The sequence below is a fragment of the Solea senegalensis genome, linkage group LG11 (assembly GCF_019176455.1).
Source record: "Solea senegalensis isolate Sse05_10M linkage group LG11, IFAPA_SoseM_1, whole genome shotgun sequence".
NCBI classification, from domain to species: Eukaryota; Metazoa; Chordata; class Actinopteri; order Pleuronectiformes; family Soleidae; genus Solea; species Solea senegalensis.
In genome coordinates this window covers 18,771,978-18,789,627 of record NC_058031.1, presented here as the reverse complement: position 1 = coordinate 18,789,627, position 17,650 = coordinate 18,771,978, and the positions used below count along the sequence as shown (strand labels likewise).

The following is a 17,650-nucleotide window of genomic DNA, read 5'->3' as shown; positions in this document are numbered from 1 at the left end:
TAAGCTAATAAAGCCAGAATAAGCAATGTTGTCTACAGCCTTTGGAACAATTTGGAACTTAAACCACATATGGAACACCTCAGACGTCTAGCGTACTTTACTAGCCTCACAGTGAAGCCAGCAGTTTGTCTCCAGAGACTGAGCAGTCAGCTCCACCAGCAGCTCTCCTTCCAAGCTTATTCAACACATCAGGTGTAATAATCTGCAGAAGGGCTCCGGTGGGGTCAGGGGATAGATAAAACTGATTAATGAACATTTCCATTCAACAGTGGCCCTAGAAGTCCCGAGAGGGGGGTATTTTCATGCACGTATTCCAATGAAAGCAGCCAGCAGGTCTTGCAGGCGACGACACTGTACTGGTTTATTTTTCTTCGGCTGAAAAATCAAAGAATTTATTGGGTTAATAGAGAAACTGCAGAGCCATTTAAAAACAAAGACAGCAGAGCAATGTCTGGGCCTCTGTCTCTGAAAGAACAAAGTACTGAGACAAAGTGTGCAGAGCAAATCATGACATCACTTTTGGACAGCGACTACCCAATTGGGTTCAAGGCTAGATTTTTTTTTTCGTCTCAACTTCCCTTGATTTTTCTTTCTCTCCTGGGGCAGTGTGTGGTTGTGTTTACATAGCTTGTAGAGTTTATAAATACAGGGAAAATGGCAGACGAAACAAAGTTTCAATCTTTATTTCTAACTAAAACATCATCCATCCCCCTGTCAAGAGAACTACCAGCCCCCAGTTAAGCCCTAACAATATGCAGGATGGAAAACACAGCCAATGCTGCATCATTATACAGTAGCAAGGAAATACCGTCCATTTAGAAAATCTGGTCTTCTCTCTAAAAAAAATATAGGGTGAAATAAAACATGTCAAACATAACAACTACAACTACAGATTTATTGTCTCCTCTTCAAGAGCTAAAAATACCATATATTGAAAATAAATGACTTAAAAGCACAGAGCACAAGCAAAAGATCCGAGGGGGGAATAAAACATCTGAGAATTCAATGTTTGAGCCACCAGTCTTTCTGTGAAACAGTCCTGACTGTTTGGTAACAGTTGCAGTAGTTCAGATATTTATCTGGTTTGCAGGTATAAACCTGTGACTCCATCGACTTAAATGTTCCAGAACTCTTTGCTCCCTCTGTCTCAGTTCAACAGCCAAGTGTCCTGCAGTTTCATGCTCAGAATTTGAGGCTGAATCCTGGACCAACCGCAGATGCTCCCTGGTTGCTGGTTGTCAGGTGAAAGCCTGTGTCTTTTAGGTCATCATCACCCTGGAGAGACAGTGGGTTAAAAAAAAAAAAATTAACCTGCAGTCAATATCCAGTTTTATCAAATTTTTGACACCAGTGTCATCGCTTAATTATTTATTGTACAGATGATAAATACTCGTCTGGTTATTCTTGGAAAACCCTTAACAGACCCTAACGAGACTTGAATGTACCCCTCACATACGCATGAACATGTTTATTTAATATTTATTTATTTATTTATCCAATCTTGGCTTGGAGTGCTGACGTCACATAATCAGTTGCACAAGCCTCTCGACCATGACAAGAATAAAAACGGACATAAAGAATGAACACTGTGGCATGAAATTGTCTAATTTCTCAGTAACAGAAAATCATCACCTGAAGCTTTCACTGAAAAAATATCAGCATCAGCAGAAAAAAAAAAAACTTTTGGGGGGGGGTTTAGACCACTGTTGAAAACATTAAGATCTAAAAGGTGCTCATCATGGAAAACACAAGGAGGAAATACGCGGACACAAAGCAGAAGCCTGTAGGTCAGTAATCTATTTAACACAGACAGCGTGCTGAAAGCCTGGTAGCTGTATGTAATGGAGAAAGTGGAGCCTAATGTTCTTACCAGGTGACTATAGCCCAGGCCTCCCTCGGGTGGACGAGGACTGGTGCCTCTCTTCACCCTCTGCTGCTCACTCTTGGCCGGCCAGGTGGGGAACACCGACGTGTCGATGGGCAGTGGCGTCTCTCTGAAGTACTCGTGCTTTAGTGCCTCATCGGCCACAATCCTCTTACTGGGGCAGTAAGTAAGGAATCTGGAAAACAGTGGCAGAGTTCATGTAAAGATGCTAACACACCTAAGAGACATTTCATTCAAGAAACACAGGCGGCTCATAATGTTTGTTCATTGTGGGAGGGCTCGTCTTCCTGTGCCAGTGGGGACCAACGCAGGCATTTGAAGGAGATAATCCTCCACTTGTGTCTAAATGACTGTTTGCTTTCAAAGTCAAAGAATGTGCATGTGCTTCCTGTGCCTGTGAGTTTGCGCCTCAACATTCAAACACTACTGGACACAGACAGGTGTGATATTCCTTAACAGCTGTTATATCTACCTACAAACCTACACTGACTGGCCACTATATTAGGTACGCCTTCTGTGTCCGTGCAAAGCATTACTGCCTGCGCGTACATGGCCAGATAAATTCAATTGTAGTATCTGAGATTTCTTGTCTCGACTTGCCCTCATTTACATGTTTGGGTAACAGTAGACCTCACAAAAACTCAAGCAAGTTTATAGTCAAGCAAGTCACGCGACTCATGACATCTTGTCTATTTTTATTTATTTTTGGTTGCCGCTGACTGTGCTTCAATTTTCCCCTCATGGGTAACAAAGACAACTTTGAATTTTGAACAGTTTGGTCAAGCTTCTGAAAAAATAACGGCACCAGTGCTGTTTTCAAGCTTGAAGAGATCACTGCACACTTTAAATCCAGAGATTCAGCAACGTATCACAGAACAGACTGAATATATCTGATCCTTACAATACCCCTGGGTGCTTTGCACGAGTATGGAAACAGCCAGAGTGGACATTATTCCAGACCTGCAGCATTACGACTCCTTCAACTTACTGATTTACTAACAATTTTCCTCCTCATCCTCCAGAGAAAACTTACACATCATAATAAATGCATGTAAAATAAGCTAAATATTTTTAAGTTAATTAGCATTGTAGCCTGAAGTTGTAGATTCACAGCTTCCTAGTCAGAAAATGTACTTGCATTGATTTTCATTTACAGCCATTTCTAGAGTTGACAGAGAATGGTCCAAAAAAGAAAAAATATCCAGTTCTGTGAATGAAAATGTCTTTTTGGTGGAGAGTGCTCAGACTTGTTTATACAAATGCTACAGTAACTCAAATAATCACTCATTACAACCAAGCTATGCAGAACGACCATCACTAAACCCACAACAGCAGCAGAAAACCTCACCAGGTGCCACTTTAAAAGGTGTCCTGTGGCCAGAGCATGGAAATCTCCAAACCTTTACCATACTGTTCTGAAGTTTTACACAGTGAGTCTAAGGTGTTGACCTCCTGCAGTCTGAATCTGCCCCTGAGTAAATACTTTATGAGTCTCCTGGCAGCTGGAAGGTTTCAGCAGCGGTGACAAGGTGCCAAACTTCCACTGAACTGTGATCCTCTGGCAACACAGTGGCCATGTTGTTACCATCCTCTGCAGCTGTGAGGAGAGCCAGTGGTGTGGTTTTGTCATTTGTAGGTGTAGGCAAAAGTGTCTGTGGGTGGCTGAGGATTTGAGAGAGGAGAGTGGAGAAAATGCATCTCTGCTCTTTGTAGTAACTGAACAATGCTGATCTGTGGAATGTGCAAGAAAGAATTATGAACCTATCACTGTCTGTGTGAGATTATTTTCTGTGTTTACGGTGTGTTTTTCGAAAACATTTTCTTGTAGAGTGGAGCATCACCATGGTGAGTGTGCATGCATGTGTGGGAGAAAACAGAACAGGAGGATGGAACATGACTGCTGCTGAGGTATGCTGATGAATTACCAGTCCACTGCCGTTGTCATGTTTTAAGTCAGCTTGCCAGAAATGGATTGACTAAATATGAAGCTCTGAAAGGAGCAACAGAATCTGACAGAGCAGCACTGTATTGATCCAAAGTACTGATATTTGAGGTTGATACAACCAAATACATGAAAAGCAGGCAAAATGGGACATTTTCAACACTTAGAGATCTTTTATAAACAGCAGGGAGACTTCAAATTAACCTGCCTTTTATCTTCTATTAAAATAGATAGCTTTAAAGGTCCAGTGTGTAGCATATAAGACGGTTTATTGGTTTTATTACTTTAAACAACATTCTTGCTTTACACAGGCTGCCATGTTTCTATAACAAACCGAACAGAGCTTCTGTTTCAGGTTTTGAAGTAAATGTGTACAAGAGAAGTCACAAAGGAAAAATATCAATGCTGTTTGTGATGTGTAAATGCCACCGTAGTTCCCTGACTCGCTTGGGAAAGGGCGAGGTGAACTAAAGAGTTTAAATGGGTTTTTGACCAATGACAATGTGTTGAATTGGCACTCACTTCTACATCAAATGACTGTGCAATGCAGGTGGGATTTTATTGGCTTTATCTCTGATTGGCATTAGTGGAAATGCAAGACCCAGGTGACCACACCAATTTCTTCTTTGCCTGCTGAACAGTGAAAAAACACCACAGAGCAGATCAAAGGTGTTAATCACCTGTGTTTAGCAGGTCCACCCTGGTTAAAAAATCTTGAGTATACAATACCAGGTAATTTTAGTGTGGACAAGGCTTAATTCGTATACACTGGCCCTTTTAATGTGGCAGCACCTACCTACTGCAAAAATGCAGTATGTGACATGAAAAGTTTTGCATGGAATAGACAGCCTTTAGAAATCCTACTTGTTCATGAGGTCAAAGCCCTGGTCTGAGAGCAGCGCTCCAAATCGCTTTCGCAGGTTGTTGTATGGATATTCTGTGAAAGTCATCTTCTTCAAAGCTGGCAGTTCGTTGTAGCCAGGCCAGATCTTCTCACTGGGTGACCCCAGATCCTAAAGTTGACAGAGAAATGTTGGACATGAGTGCAAGGACAGGAGAATCTGAGATATTTGGCAGAGGGGTAAATCGACCACAGACAAGGCAATAGACCAGTGCATTCTAGTACTTTTAACTATCTCTGTGTGGGGACTGGAGGAGGAGGAGGATGGGAGGATGAAGATACATCAGTCCAGACATAGCTGGCATGCTTTATGCAGATTATTTTCAGATAAATACAGCCTCTCAGTCAGCCTCTACAGCTTCATCAGCTGAGCTGACATTGAACAATAGCACCACACTGCAGCATACTGCAGAACTGCAGGCTGACAAACAACAAATTACATGCAGTCAACTAAGAAGCTTTATCCTTTATGTTGAAAATGTACTTTATATTGCATGAGGGAAAAACACAACATTTACCTTGAAAATCTTATTAATTTGGTCAATCTCAGACTTTCCGGGGAAAAGTGGTTTCTGGGTTAGGAGCTCGCCAAATATGCAGCCCACTGACCACATGTCCACAGCTGTGGAGTACTCCTGCGGAGAGAAGAACAAACACAGTGGCAGTCCGCAGAAACAAAGTAGTCATACTTCCTGGCAAGGGTCTTCAGTTAAGTTTGTCTTGTGACAGACTACTGGTTGGTTATATAAATCAAACTCAAACTGTGTTTTACAATATTTTGTATCTTTAGGTCAAACAATATGATGTAAAAACATCTATTAAAGCACTTAGTTTAATCCATTCTATGTAACAGATTAAACTAGGTGCATTTCATCCACTTGTGCGATGTGGGAAGGTAGTGTGAAGTTGACTTCTCACCTTGGCCCCAAGCAGCAGCTCAGGTGAGCGATACCACAGGGTCACCACTATGGGAGTGTAGGGCTTCAGTGGGGAACCATACTCCCGCGCCAAACCAAAGTCTCCAATCTGCAACACAAAAGAAAAAACACAACCTTTACAACAACAAAAGGAAAAAATATCAATACTGTAGGATACACAAAGGTAACAATTGTATATTTTGTAAAGCTCTGATCTTTCATAGGAAACCAAATTACCATATTCACATACAGTACTGTGTATAAAGTCTTGGGCCACCACTAACTTTGTTGTTTGCCTGGCTGACACAAATGTATCATTTTATGTCAGTCAATTATTGTTATCTTTGGCATTTTGAATGGAATGATGTGCCTAAAAGTTGGTCATATATATCAACAAGCTTCCAATGAGTTAAACTCTACTCTACTACAACATGTGTATGTAATGCTCAAGCATGTCTACAATGAACTTATGGCGTCTTTTCACTGGCTTGCCTCACCTCACCACAGCACGCTTGAGTTGCGTTTCCACTAGCATAGTACCTGGTACCAGGTACTTTTTTCACAGCGCGTGACGTCGCCAGACTCGAGAATCAAGCCAAACAATGCCGAACTGTAGATCAGTTAAAAAGACAACAACCCAAAAACGTGGGTTTATCTAACTATTACCACGGAAATGTCTAAAATCTCAATATTTAACAGACAGGATATTTAGCAACAGCACTATTGATCGCAGCTGGCATCGCAAACCCTGCCACTGTATTTCAGTCCAGTGACTGTGTTAGCCAGAGTCTGTGCTCCGGACATGGAAGAAGTACTGAACAAATATTTTCAATTAACCAATGTTAATGATTCAGTACACTGAAAACAACTGCTTTACTCGTTACACGTTTGTGTGTCACGTGTAAAACAAAGTCACGGCAGTTTCACGCAGCCGTGCAGTGATGACTCCACCCATTTACCAAGTAGGTACCAACCTAAACCGTGTGGTGTCGAGGCGAGCTGGGATCAGAGGTGGAAAAATGGCTTTAGTGTAATAGACCTTTAAACAGCTGCCATTTTGGCAATGAAATAGTTGGACAAACACAGGTTAATTAGGGTTCCACTCCAGGTTTAAGAGAGCCAAGGCCCTGCTATTCTTCAAGTGTAAAAGGCAGGTCACAATAAATACCACTTTACCCTAATGTTTTTCCTGAAATAATTCTACTTTAATACTGCACACACATTTCCTGAATTGTATGGCTGTATTTTAATTAAGAGATTGAGAAATATAGTCATTAGATCATCGTGAAACAACAGATCGAATGGTGGACTAAGACTCTCACACAGCCCCGCTGCAGCACCACACAGTAATGTCATCTCTAATTTTAAGTTGTTCTTGTGTGATTTGTGTTTGCTACTGTCATCATCTTGCAAAAAACATACAGTGGCAAACGTGCAAAACCTAGTTTATTTATATAGTGACCGAGTCTGTCATACATTCTGCCAGATGTTCACGGTCTAACTGACTTTTAGTAATCATGTACTGTTTGTGCAAGTGTGCTGTGGTGTTGCTAGCTTGTGGGAAATTTGTGCATCATCCAAAGACGAATTAAATGAAAGTCACTGAGTTTGTTTATTACACTAAACTAAAGAAAGAAAATCCTTTTTTTCTGCCCCCTTTTTTCAATATATATTTTCATGGTTACATCTCTCGAGTGAACTGGAAAAAAAGAGAAGCAGTGAACCTACTACCTAACTACTTACAGAACTATTCTAGAACTTGATTCTTCCAGGACAAGAACCTGTTGCTGATGTAACAACATGCAAAATCAAACTAAACAGTCCCAGCATACCTTGAGGATGCCCTTGTGGCTCAGCAGCAGATTAGACGTCTTCAGATCCCGGTGCAGGATCCAGTTATCGTGGAGATGTCTGACTCCACGAAGCAGCTGAATCATCAGAGTCTTTACTTCACCTGGAAGAGAAGCATCAGGCTTTAACAGAGATTCTGTGTGACCTTCACAAACAAAGTTAAATGTAAATAAAAATCCAGTAAGACATTTAAATAAAATAAAAAGATGTCCAAATGTCCATTTCGCTGATGTCCAACATCAATCACCTGGCAGGAAGGGCTGCTTCATGGTTTCCATCAGGCTTTTCAGGTCATGTTCTACATAGTTCATCACAATGTAGATCTTGTCCATATTGCTGCCAACAACAATTTCCTAATATAGAGAAGGAAGAGGAGAAGAGATGTGAATGTTGCTGGAAAAACACAGATGAACACCTTAGTAATCAATAGGTTTCCTCACCCTTACTGTGACGATGTTTGGGTGTTGAGCTTTCAGAATCGTATTGATTTCTCTTAAAGAGGTGATGGGAAAGCCCTCCTTCTCTTTCTCCATCTTTAGCCTTTTCAGTGCCACAATCTCATCTGCAAACATGAAACCACATTTATTGTTTCATCAGCCAAACACCTGTAATCACTCTGATCAACCAAATCTATTTGTTTAATGTCTTACCAGTCTTTTTGTCTTTGGCTCTGTACACAACACCATACGTTCCCTCCTCTATTCGGTTCAGACACTGGAATTCTTCAACACTGCGACAACCCTGAAATGCATCAACAACTACTACAGATTGTATATAAAAATGGATGTCTTCTAGTTTGGAAAGTGAAGCCAATAAATTATTATGGAAATTGCAAGGAGCCACCAGGGGGTGACTCCCCTGGTTACCAAAACAACTTTTGTTGTTTTGCAACTGGAGGACTTGTGTATATATGTAAGGTCTACGAATGTAACACAAACTACCACATGAATTAGTTAATAAGCATAAGAACTTTTACTTCACTTCATTTTTAAGATTTTTAATTCTCATACAAATTTAAAAATGGGACTGACCTGTAAAGCTGGCAGATATTTGGGCAACTCCTTCTTCAGCTCCACAGGTGAAATAGGTGGGGAGTCAGGGATGTAGTTCTCTTCAGGAGTCGGGGAGGGTGTGTGGGCCTGAGACTGAGGAGTGGGGTCAGCTTCTCCTGCTTCATCCTCATCCTCTTCCTCCATATCTTCCCCATCCTCTTCCGAATCATGGTCAAAGCGGGACTCTGGCACTGCAGGGGCAAAAGGTGGAAGTTAGTTTGGCACTGGTAAATGTAACTCATCAGAGCCTCAACAATTTAACATGGATTGTTTAGTGGCATTTAAATGGATATGATGCAGTTTGTAAAATATCTCTGAATGGAAACTCTGAATATCTATGTTTATACACTGATGTTTACTGTTACATGCGTCATAGGAGAGGGATCTTTACTTGTGACTCACCCTAAGGTTTCCCCCTTACACTGTTTAAAGACTGACAATGTTCCACTTTGTTAAGCCCTATGAGGCCAGTTGTGATTTCTGAGTATGTGCTCCAAAAATAAAATCACACTGACTTAATTATCCATTTTGAGCTAAGTCAACAAGTCCAGCCCTCTCCGCAGGCATGGTCCTTCAATCACTTTTTGGCCAAAACACATCCACTTGTACATGTACAAGTGAGAGTTAAGTGAAATATGTAGAAGTTACAGAACCCAGCCTAAATACAAATAGAATTATCATTTCAATATGCATGTGTGTTACGTGTGTTACAGTGATACATTTAAAAAGAAACATTAATTACAGGAGCAGTAATAAGAAATCAACAGGCTAATTCTACAACTAAGTTAGTATATCATCATTCATTGTTTTGTATAATCTATTATCCTCTTAATAGGAACATAATTTACAAAATCTTGTGCTAGCGTTAAAGCCACAGAAGTAGTAGTTAATTCCCTAGGAAAATGTTTACTGAAGTTATGTCAGAAGTAGGTTAATTTTCTCATAGACTTCCAGTCAAACAGACTACTTTTTGCAACCAGAAGAGTCGCCCTCTAGTGGGTAACTGCTCCTTCTGTCCAACTTCAGGGGCTTCACTAGTCTTCTCAAACTGGAAGACTGTGTCCAGTTTTATATACAGTCTCTGATCATGATACAGAATTTTGGTTTCAGTCTCAGAAAGATTACTTCTCTAATCAGTGGTACACCCACCTGCTGGAATGTGATTTCCATTTTCCCTCTCGTCTTCAAAGTCTTCATCTGAATGCTCATCTTCACTTACATCCTCTGAAAAGGAAGAAACCAGTGTGTTAACCTGTGACACTAAAGCAGAGCTGAAATAATTACTTAATTAATCAATTATTAATTGATTACTAAATTAGTTGACAACTATTTCGATAATTATGATTATGGCTATGATTAAAACAAGATTTCCAATAGTTTAAGCTTCTTAAATGTGAATATTTTCTTAATTTCTTTGCTCTGGATAACAAAGAAATCATTAAATGTTAATCAATGGTTTGTGGACAAAACAGGACATTAGAGAACATCATCATTTCCAGGTTTGACAAACACCAATCAACATTTTTTAAGGTTTTCTGACTTCTGATTTTGTGGACCAAACGATTAATCGAGAAAATAATCGATAGATTAATCGATTATGTAAATAATCGCTAGTTGCAGCTCTACTGTAAAGCTGAACCTGTCACAGTGACATAGTTTTGTAGTTTTAAACAGTTTTACCTGCACTTTGCTCAGACCTTCCTGAGCCTGAGACAGACTCCTCCTCCTCCTCTTCCTCCTCCTCTTCTCCTTCCTCCTGTCCACCTTCACTCTGGCTGCTGGACTCCTCTTCATCTTCATCATCATCTTCTTCAGAGCCTGACCCTGACGCTAGACAAGAATAGAAACTTTACTCAAAACTTTCAAAACAGACATTGATTGCTTGTTATTGGTTTTGGTAGATGAGAGTCAATGCAAAGATGTTAATCCATTAACACTACAGTAACTATACATCTAGTATTACATATACTATACTATAAAACAGGTGTACCATGCTAATTGCCCGTTGTTAGTGCTGTCAGCAGGTTGCTGAAAATGTAGGTTAGATTATGTTATTACCCATGGAGGATTCTGCTGTGCTGGTCTTCCTTTCATTGTCACTGATGTCCTGGAGATCCGCGAGCAGGTCTTTGAGGTCGGGTTTCTCCTCCTTTAATGCTGTAGACAAAATATTGTGTGAGCTATGTTGAAATGTGCATTATCTCTTAGGGAGTCATACCATTAAACAATGACAGGATACTGTTAAGAAATACAGTAAAAAAAACAGAAATGTTAAACTCACTTGCACTTTTCCTCTGTTCACCATGTTCAGATCGGTCTCTGGGATCACGAGTAGGACTGCGACTGTGGTGACTTTGTTTTGTCTTACCACCATACTCGTCTGGTAGCATCCGGTGGTGAGATGGAACTGTGGAATGGAAGGTCTCTTAATATTCATGTTTCACTTCCCTATCACATCCCTTCTGGCGATTGGACGACAACAACCCTGGATGCTCTGGATGTGTTTAGCCAAACTTCGAGCCAAAAGCAAACATTACAACTGTGGAGTTAAGAATTATGGAGTGAGGACTGAAAACAGTGAACTGTTCAGGATGTACCCCACCCATCACCCTCTGTCAGCTGAGATTGGCACAGCGCACCCCGCAACCCTCATGGGGAGGATAAGGTGGTAGAAGACAGATGGATGGACTGAAAACAATTAATCTCCAATCTTCTGTTCAGGATTTTTAGGCGTGTTTAGGCCACTTTATTATAAGTATAAAAGAAGAGCAGACCTGCTGTAAGGCTCCAGGCACTGCTCATAGAAAAAGAGAGAGCACGAAAGTAGCTAACCCAGCTCTGTGTTTGTGTACAGTAAGGTGAAAGCATTGCTTCTGTACATGTTTGTTTTAAAAAGTGGTTTGATACTGCAGCCTTGACATTAATGTTCAGAACAAACATTGACAAAGAAATATACTCTTTGCCAGCAAGTGTCCACTGACCTTCTCGCCGAGCACCCCTTTCTTTGCGTCGCTCTTCGACCCTCCTCTCCCGATCCTTGAGCTCCCGTTGCTCTTTTTGCTGTTCACGCAGTTTTCGATCTCGCTCACGCTGGCGCTCTGCCTGCTCCAGACGTTCTCTGTGGGGGGTAACCACAAACACACTATTTAAAAAAAAGGAAAAAAAACAAGAGAATTAACATGAGGTCTGCTCAGACAGCTTCATTTCCAGTTTTGTCAAGGTTTGTTGTATTTTTAGTTGCATCTTCGTTGAAAAACACTCACCTCTCTCTTCGTGAATGAGCTCTGGCCTCTTCCCTCCGTTTCTGCCTTTCCCAGTCTCGCCGGGCTTTGTCTTCTTCCCACTGACGTTTCCTGCGATCACTCTCTCGCTCTTTTTCTTTGTCTTTGGGTCGCACATTTTTCACTGCTGTAAAAGTACAGACCATATGAACAGCGACACTTGCAGAAACTACTGTATTCCATGCTTGTTTTATTCCACTGTGAAACACATATTTGGATTAGACATTTCTTTCATACCTCCTTCACCAGAGTGACTGCGATGACGTCTTTTATCTTTTCTCTTCTCTTCCTTTCTGTGGTGAGATTTGTCTTTCCTGGCCATCTGCTGTGGAGGCTTGATTGCTAGTGATTCATCCTCCTCACCTCTGTGTAAATGTAAAGAAAACACTCTTAACAACCAGTGGCACTGGGTTAAATATATTTTTAAACTATTACGTAACACCCTTTTAAGTTAAGACAACGGAAACATTGTTGCATACACCAAAAAATAAAAGTACCTGTCCTCTGTTGAGTCTTCCCGTGTGTATGGGGAATTACGAATTGTTATTTCCATTCTTTGATCTCGTAGTTCTCCTTCCTCCGGAGTGTCTCGTTTGGATTCCCGATCATCCGCCTGTGGAACAAGGCCCTGCGTGAACTGTGCAAGACAAAGAGAGCAAAAATGAGAGCGAAATCATTAACATGCCCTTGGAAGATGATTGGGGAAATCATCCCAAATTGCCAGGGCATTTGACAAGTACTAAGATATTTGCAGCCTAAATTTTCTAACAAAACACCAAAATATGTCTTAATATAAAGATGCATCCTACTTTTAAGTTTGAAATACTTTACATCTTTCTGGCGCTTGGGATCTGATCGCTCTTCTAATTCTCGTCTGCGTTTCTTCTCAAGCAGGATTTCGTCAAGAGTTTTTACTTTCCAGGTCTCCTTTTCGTCCCCCATCGGCTTCCACTCTGCGCTGCCTGGTCCACACACACACAGACACACACACAAAGAGTGTCTATTATCTAATGTCTCAGCTCAATTTTATCTCAATCATGATGACAGAGTCCATGTAAATGACAGATCAACCAGGGTTTTTTTCTGTGGTTAATGCCAATGACAACATTCAAAAATAGGATTTTTTCTTGGTCTGATAAAAGTTAAAGTAAAGTGAAACAGTTTAACAATAACAAATGACTAAAATAACAGAATTATTAAATGACACGTCTTTCTCTATACTCGCATTTTGTGACTGCATTGCAGTGCCACAATGTATTTTAAATAAAAATATTGTATAAAACAAAAATGAAACATTAAAACGCCAAAGTGAGTCTGCAGCAAAAACATATGTTTCTAAGAACAACATGCATATTAATAATGTAATTTATTAAGCAGTAAATATCTGTGGTCCAAGTTGCATATACACAAATGAGACATAACATATATAGATAGATAATCTACACAACTAAAAAATACACAATACATACGTTATATAAACATGACATAAAAAAATAAAAGGTTTGAATGTAACGAGGTAAGCGAAGTGTCGTAAGTACAGCGTGATGCTAGCACATTAGCTACCCAGAGGTAGCTAGCTAACACACGTATGGACGCCAAATAACTTCCGCGGCTAACGACATGGCTTTAAAACTAGATATTAGTATCACTGTCTGTAATATGAAATATACAATTCATAAACGTATTTGTTACTCACATTGAAAGCTTAGTTAGAGTAAAACATGAGGTTATTCACAGCACACGAGAAACGCTTAAACAAACCTGAAATACGCGGAGCGGTATTTTGGCACACCGGAAATGTTTACGCGGTGACACCAATCTTCTTCTTCTAATAATAATTTCCGTCAGGCTGTACAGTGAGAGGAGCAACATTGCCCTCTACAGGAGGAACAGGTTTATGTCCGCAGTTCAAAGTTCTTCAATACAGTTCAATCTGTAGTAGTAGTTGAAGTAGTCCCAGGTCACGTTTGTAAATCGTCCGCGTAAAATAAATACTTTCTCAAATATTGTTATTATATCAGTGCCCTCAGCACTGGAAGGCTCATCATCCAGCACTGGTGTAAAAAGAATATTTACAGTTAAAAGGATGAGTGAGAGGCTGAGATTGTTGGATTGTGTTACAATAGCCTTGGAGCCTCTGCGGAAGTACAGTTACTCTCAGGTTCCCAATATTCATCATATAACAGTTTGGTTGCAGTTTAATTGTTGCATTTTTGTTTCAGACCACCAACTGAGTATCTTCACAGATACTGCACCAACTACAGGAGGCTAATTGTGCTTCATTTCCTTGAAATCTCAGCTCACTGCCCCAGAAACACCACAGCATAACTTAAAATTAAGAAATTAGTCAAAATTACCGGTGAAGTTGCATATTGCAGCTGAATTTCTTTCCATTCCAAGTGTGTTAAATAATGTATATAGCCTTCAATTAGTATCAAAACTCAAAAGACATTTTCTTTGTCCATCGTGGGCTATTGCAAAAAAATTGGTAGAGCTGATCCGGCTCCTGATATACACTATGAAGCAATTCATACAATAAAATAATAATAAAACAATAAGTAAAAGTATTTCATCTTCCATTTCTGCCAAATTAAAATCATTTCAGTTAAATCTATTGCACCTTTGTCTTTGCACAATACCTACTCATTTGCTTAGGCTTTTAATTCCACTTGCGCTGGCTATTTCTCTTAATTAGGATGCAAACAACATTGTTCCATTTTATTTACATTTTGACCAAATCACCCTTTCTTTGTCAGATGGATTAAAAGTGTATAAAACTGAGCATTGTTTTCACATTACATTCCACTTTCTGCGCAGAATGTGATGAAACTGGAGTGTAAGCTCAGCACTCAGACTTTAAATTGCTTTTTATGACCAAGTGTGAGTCATATACGGAGGTGAAAGACAACAGTTGAAATACAACCCATGACTTTATGACAGGATGCCCTTAAGTGAACACATGAACTATGCCCAAGGTCTCATACTAAGCAGGAGGAATGGTTCTCTCAGTGTCAGTCGTGCCTTTAAATATGCTGAAACCCAGAGCTTTATCGACAGAGTGTTGACTGTTTCAGACATTAGGTGAGTACACTTTAATCTCATTTCATCTGAATTCTCTGAGTTGTGGACACTTTGATGAACACTAACAACTTTGTTGTCACTGTGTCAGAGCTCTGAGTGTGTGAGTCCAGGCTTAGCAGTGAAGCAGTGAGAGAACAGATAAATCGCTGAGGAAGGACTTCTCTCATGGACTCCAGCAACACAAGCGGAGTGCAGTACGATCGCTGGAATGAGGAGAACATTAACATGGACGTAGAGGCATCGCAGCCTGCCACGATGAGGTGAGACATTGTGACGCCTGAACCAAAAGACTGAACATGAAGCTATTATAGACAGATAATATTGGGCACAGTTGTAAAATTAACAGATGTGTGTGAGATAAACCCAGATACTGGGACATGTCAGGATGAAAGTGATTTTATATTACAGTACAAGTTGAGAAGAATTTATGGACAAACTAAAGTTTAACTACTCATTACATTCACAGACTCTACAACAGAGTGTGTGTTGGCAGCACTGGAGTAGCAGTGAAGACAGCAGGTGCTCTGGCTGCACTGGTTTCCATCTACATCATTGGGTACGTGACAGGATACTATGTTCACAGGTGCTGAAGTGATGGAGGAGCCAAACCAAGGAACAGAAGTGTGCAGCCATTCTGGATTGACCACACGTTAGAACAGACCATGCTATCAATGAGGCGGTTTTATGTTGGAGGACAATTTCATTCAAAAAATACGTTCAATTGTGTAAGTAAATCTGAAAGTAATGTAAATGTTTATTTTTGTAATTTGTGGAATTAAAATGCAAGGTTGCAACCATCAACAGATAGTTAATATGTGGTTCACAGCGTTGTTTCCTAAAGATGACAAACTCTGACCCAATTAAATATACTGTGTGAATCACAACAAGAGTAAATTTGTGTTTGATAAACAGTTATACCTTTTTCTGACTTTTTTCCTCCCTGCAATTTCTGAAACACCTAATATTATTTTGAGTAGGTAAATCAGACGTGTTGAAGAAAGACGGTACTGTAATACTGTATGTTTGATATGTCCAGTCTGAAGTAATAGACTGATAAAGATTCAAAAATATCACCTGTGACCCATCTGTGTGAGTCCGAGACTGGAGCGTTAAACTTGACTTCCATCAAAAATGCTGCTGTCATTGGCTTGAAGATCATTCTGGGCATTTTCTTTTACCTTAGTGGATAATAGGTTAGGGTTAGCAGCTCTGACTATTGTATGTTTAATTAGTGGACTGATCTGCATTCCCATATTATATTAATAAAGATTCAACAATTCTCCCACAAGTTGTTGAGTCTTTTTTGTTTGACATGTGCCTGTGTAATGATGCCTGCTGATCCACTGATGACGATGATGATGATGGATGAATGTCGCAGCAAACTGAGACAGCCTTAGTTTGCTTAGGTTTTGATAAAGCCTGCATGTTTTTGGCCTGCAGGGCCAGAGCGTGTGCACAGCTGGCTGATTTTGCAGCCTATTAAAAGTTAATGAGTGACTGACTGGTTCTAACATCTGCAACTCTTGGTCTGTGATTTTGGTGAACAGACTAATCGCTGCTCTATGAAGCAATACTGAGATTCTGACACAACAACCTTGAAGGAGAGTTATTCTCAGGTTCTCAGAATTCATCATAAAACTTAGTTTAGTGGGCCATTGGATTGTTAAATATTAACCACTACTTTTTATCTCCAACTACAGGGAGCGCCTTGTGTTTTATTTCAGCCCATATTGCCCCAGAAACACCAGAGCTGCACTTTATGGAACAGTATTTAGAAAATAATGACAACATTTTTTTGTTAATCATCATAAAAGTACGACAAGTACTTTTATGATGATTAACAATGAATAGGAATGTTGGTGTCATTGCTATGCTTTGTATTTTTGGTTTAAATTTGTATAGGTGGTTAACAAGCTAACTTATCGTTATAATTACAAGTTATGGTTATCATAATAATAAGTAAGGCCAGAAAACTTGCAGACTCATATTATTAGGAACAATAACAACGTGTTAAAAGTAGTTTTATAACTAATGAATTAATTAATAATTACATTACATGTCATTTAGCAGACGTTTTTATCCAAAGCGACTTACAATAAGTGCATTTAAACATTTGGGTACAAACAAGAGCTAGAAACTATAAAGTGCTAGTCATAAGTGCGATGTATAAGTAAATGTTTTTTTTTTTTGTCGTTGTCGTCGTCTTAGTTGAGGTAGAGTCGAAAATAATGTGTTTTTGGTCGGCGGCGGAAGATGTGGAGGCTCCACATACTTTCACTTATGAGGGACGAATAAATAACTAAAACCTGCATTATCGTTATATTTTTTTAAATTTAAAAGAAAACTCCTCATTGCCTTCATTTATTCACATTTCTCATACTTTTCACATCATATGGTTCTCTGACGTCAGAGAACATAGCTGTGACGTCACTCTGGGACATAGGATTGTTCTGGGTTTTTTTTATGGCCTTTAGGAAGGTTTTACAAATACCCTAAAAAACTAATACAACATAAATACAAATAAAAAACTACATGAATTAAAAATATAGAATATAAAGATCTATACATGCCCATGTCCATGTCTTGAGATATCCTGTGGACAATTTAACAGGCGTCTCTTTTACTATTGATAAATTGCTTTTTGGGCCGCATGAGCATTTTTTGTTGCAGTTCCACGAGTGACCACCATGACAAAATTGTCTTCAAGGCAGAGGGGGCGGTGCGCTCTTCAGTTCTTATA

General features: G+C 39.8%; 1 protein-coding gene and 1 long non-coding RNA gene across 5 annotated transcripts; one reads left to right on the top strand and one right to left on the bottom strand.

Annotated features, from left to right (window-relative positions):
* Nucleotides 1–667: 667 nt before the first annotated feature.
* Nucleotides 668–13,650, bottom strand: cdk11b (cyclin-dependent kinase 11B). 4 transcript variants are annotated; one of them, XM_044038353.1, is made up of 20 exons: nt 13,591–13,650; nt 12,661–12,791; nt 12,327–12,466; nt 12,067–12,194; nt 11,812–11,956; nt 11,530–11,690; nt 10,830–10,955; nt 10,607–10,705; nt 10,229–10,378; nt 9,698–9,772; nt 8,528–8,739; nt 8,147–8,237; nt 7,937–8,058; nt 7,744–7,849; nt 7,478–7,599; nt 5,647–5,754; nt 5,247–5,363; nt 4,692–4,840; nt 1,871–2,060; nt 668–1,275 (listed from the first exon to the last, which is right to left on the bottom strand). In XM_044038353.1, exons 2-20 carry the CDS (start codon nt 12,769–12,771, stop codon nt 1,183–1,185), a joined length of 2,445 nt encoding a protein of 814 aa, XP_043894288.1. In that variant the 5' UTR covers nt 12,772–12,791; nt 13,591–13,650; the 3' UTR covers nt 668–1,182. The 4 variants fall into 4 exon arrangements, with proteins under 4 accessions (XP_043894288.1, XP_043894287.1, XP_043894289.1 ...); XM_044038352.1 differs by having other exon boundaries at nt 13,526–13,620; XM_044038354.1 differs by having other exon boundaries at nt 11,530–11,666; nt 13,526–13,619.
* A 1,127-nt stretch (nt 13,651–14,777) lies between these two features.
* On the top strand, nt 14,778–16,193 carry LOC122777578. Its single transcript, XR_006361341.1, has 3 exons — nt 14,778–14,910; nt 14,999–15,170; nt 15,377–16,193. It is a non-coding gene; the product is annotated as an uncharacterized LOC122777578 (long non-coding RNA).
* Nucleotides 16,194–17,650: the final 1,457 nt, after the last annotated feature.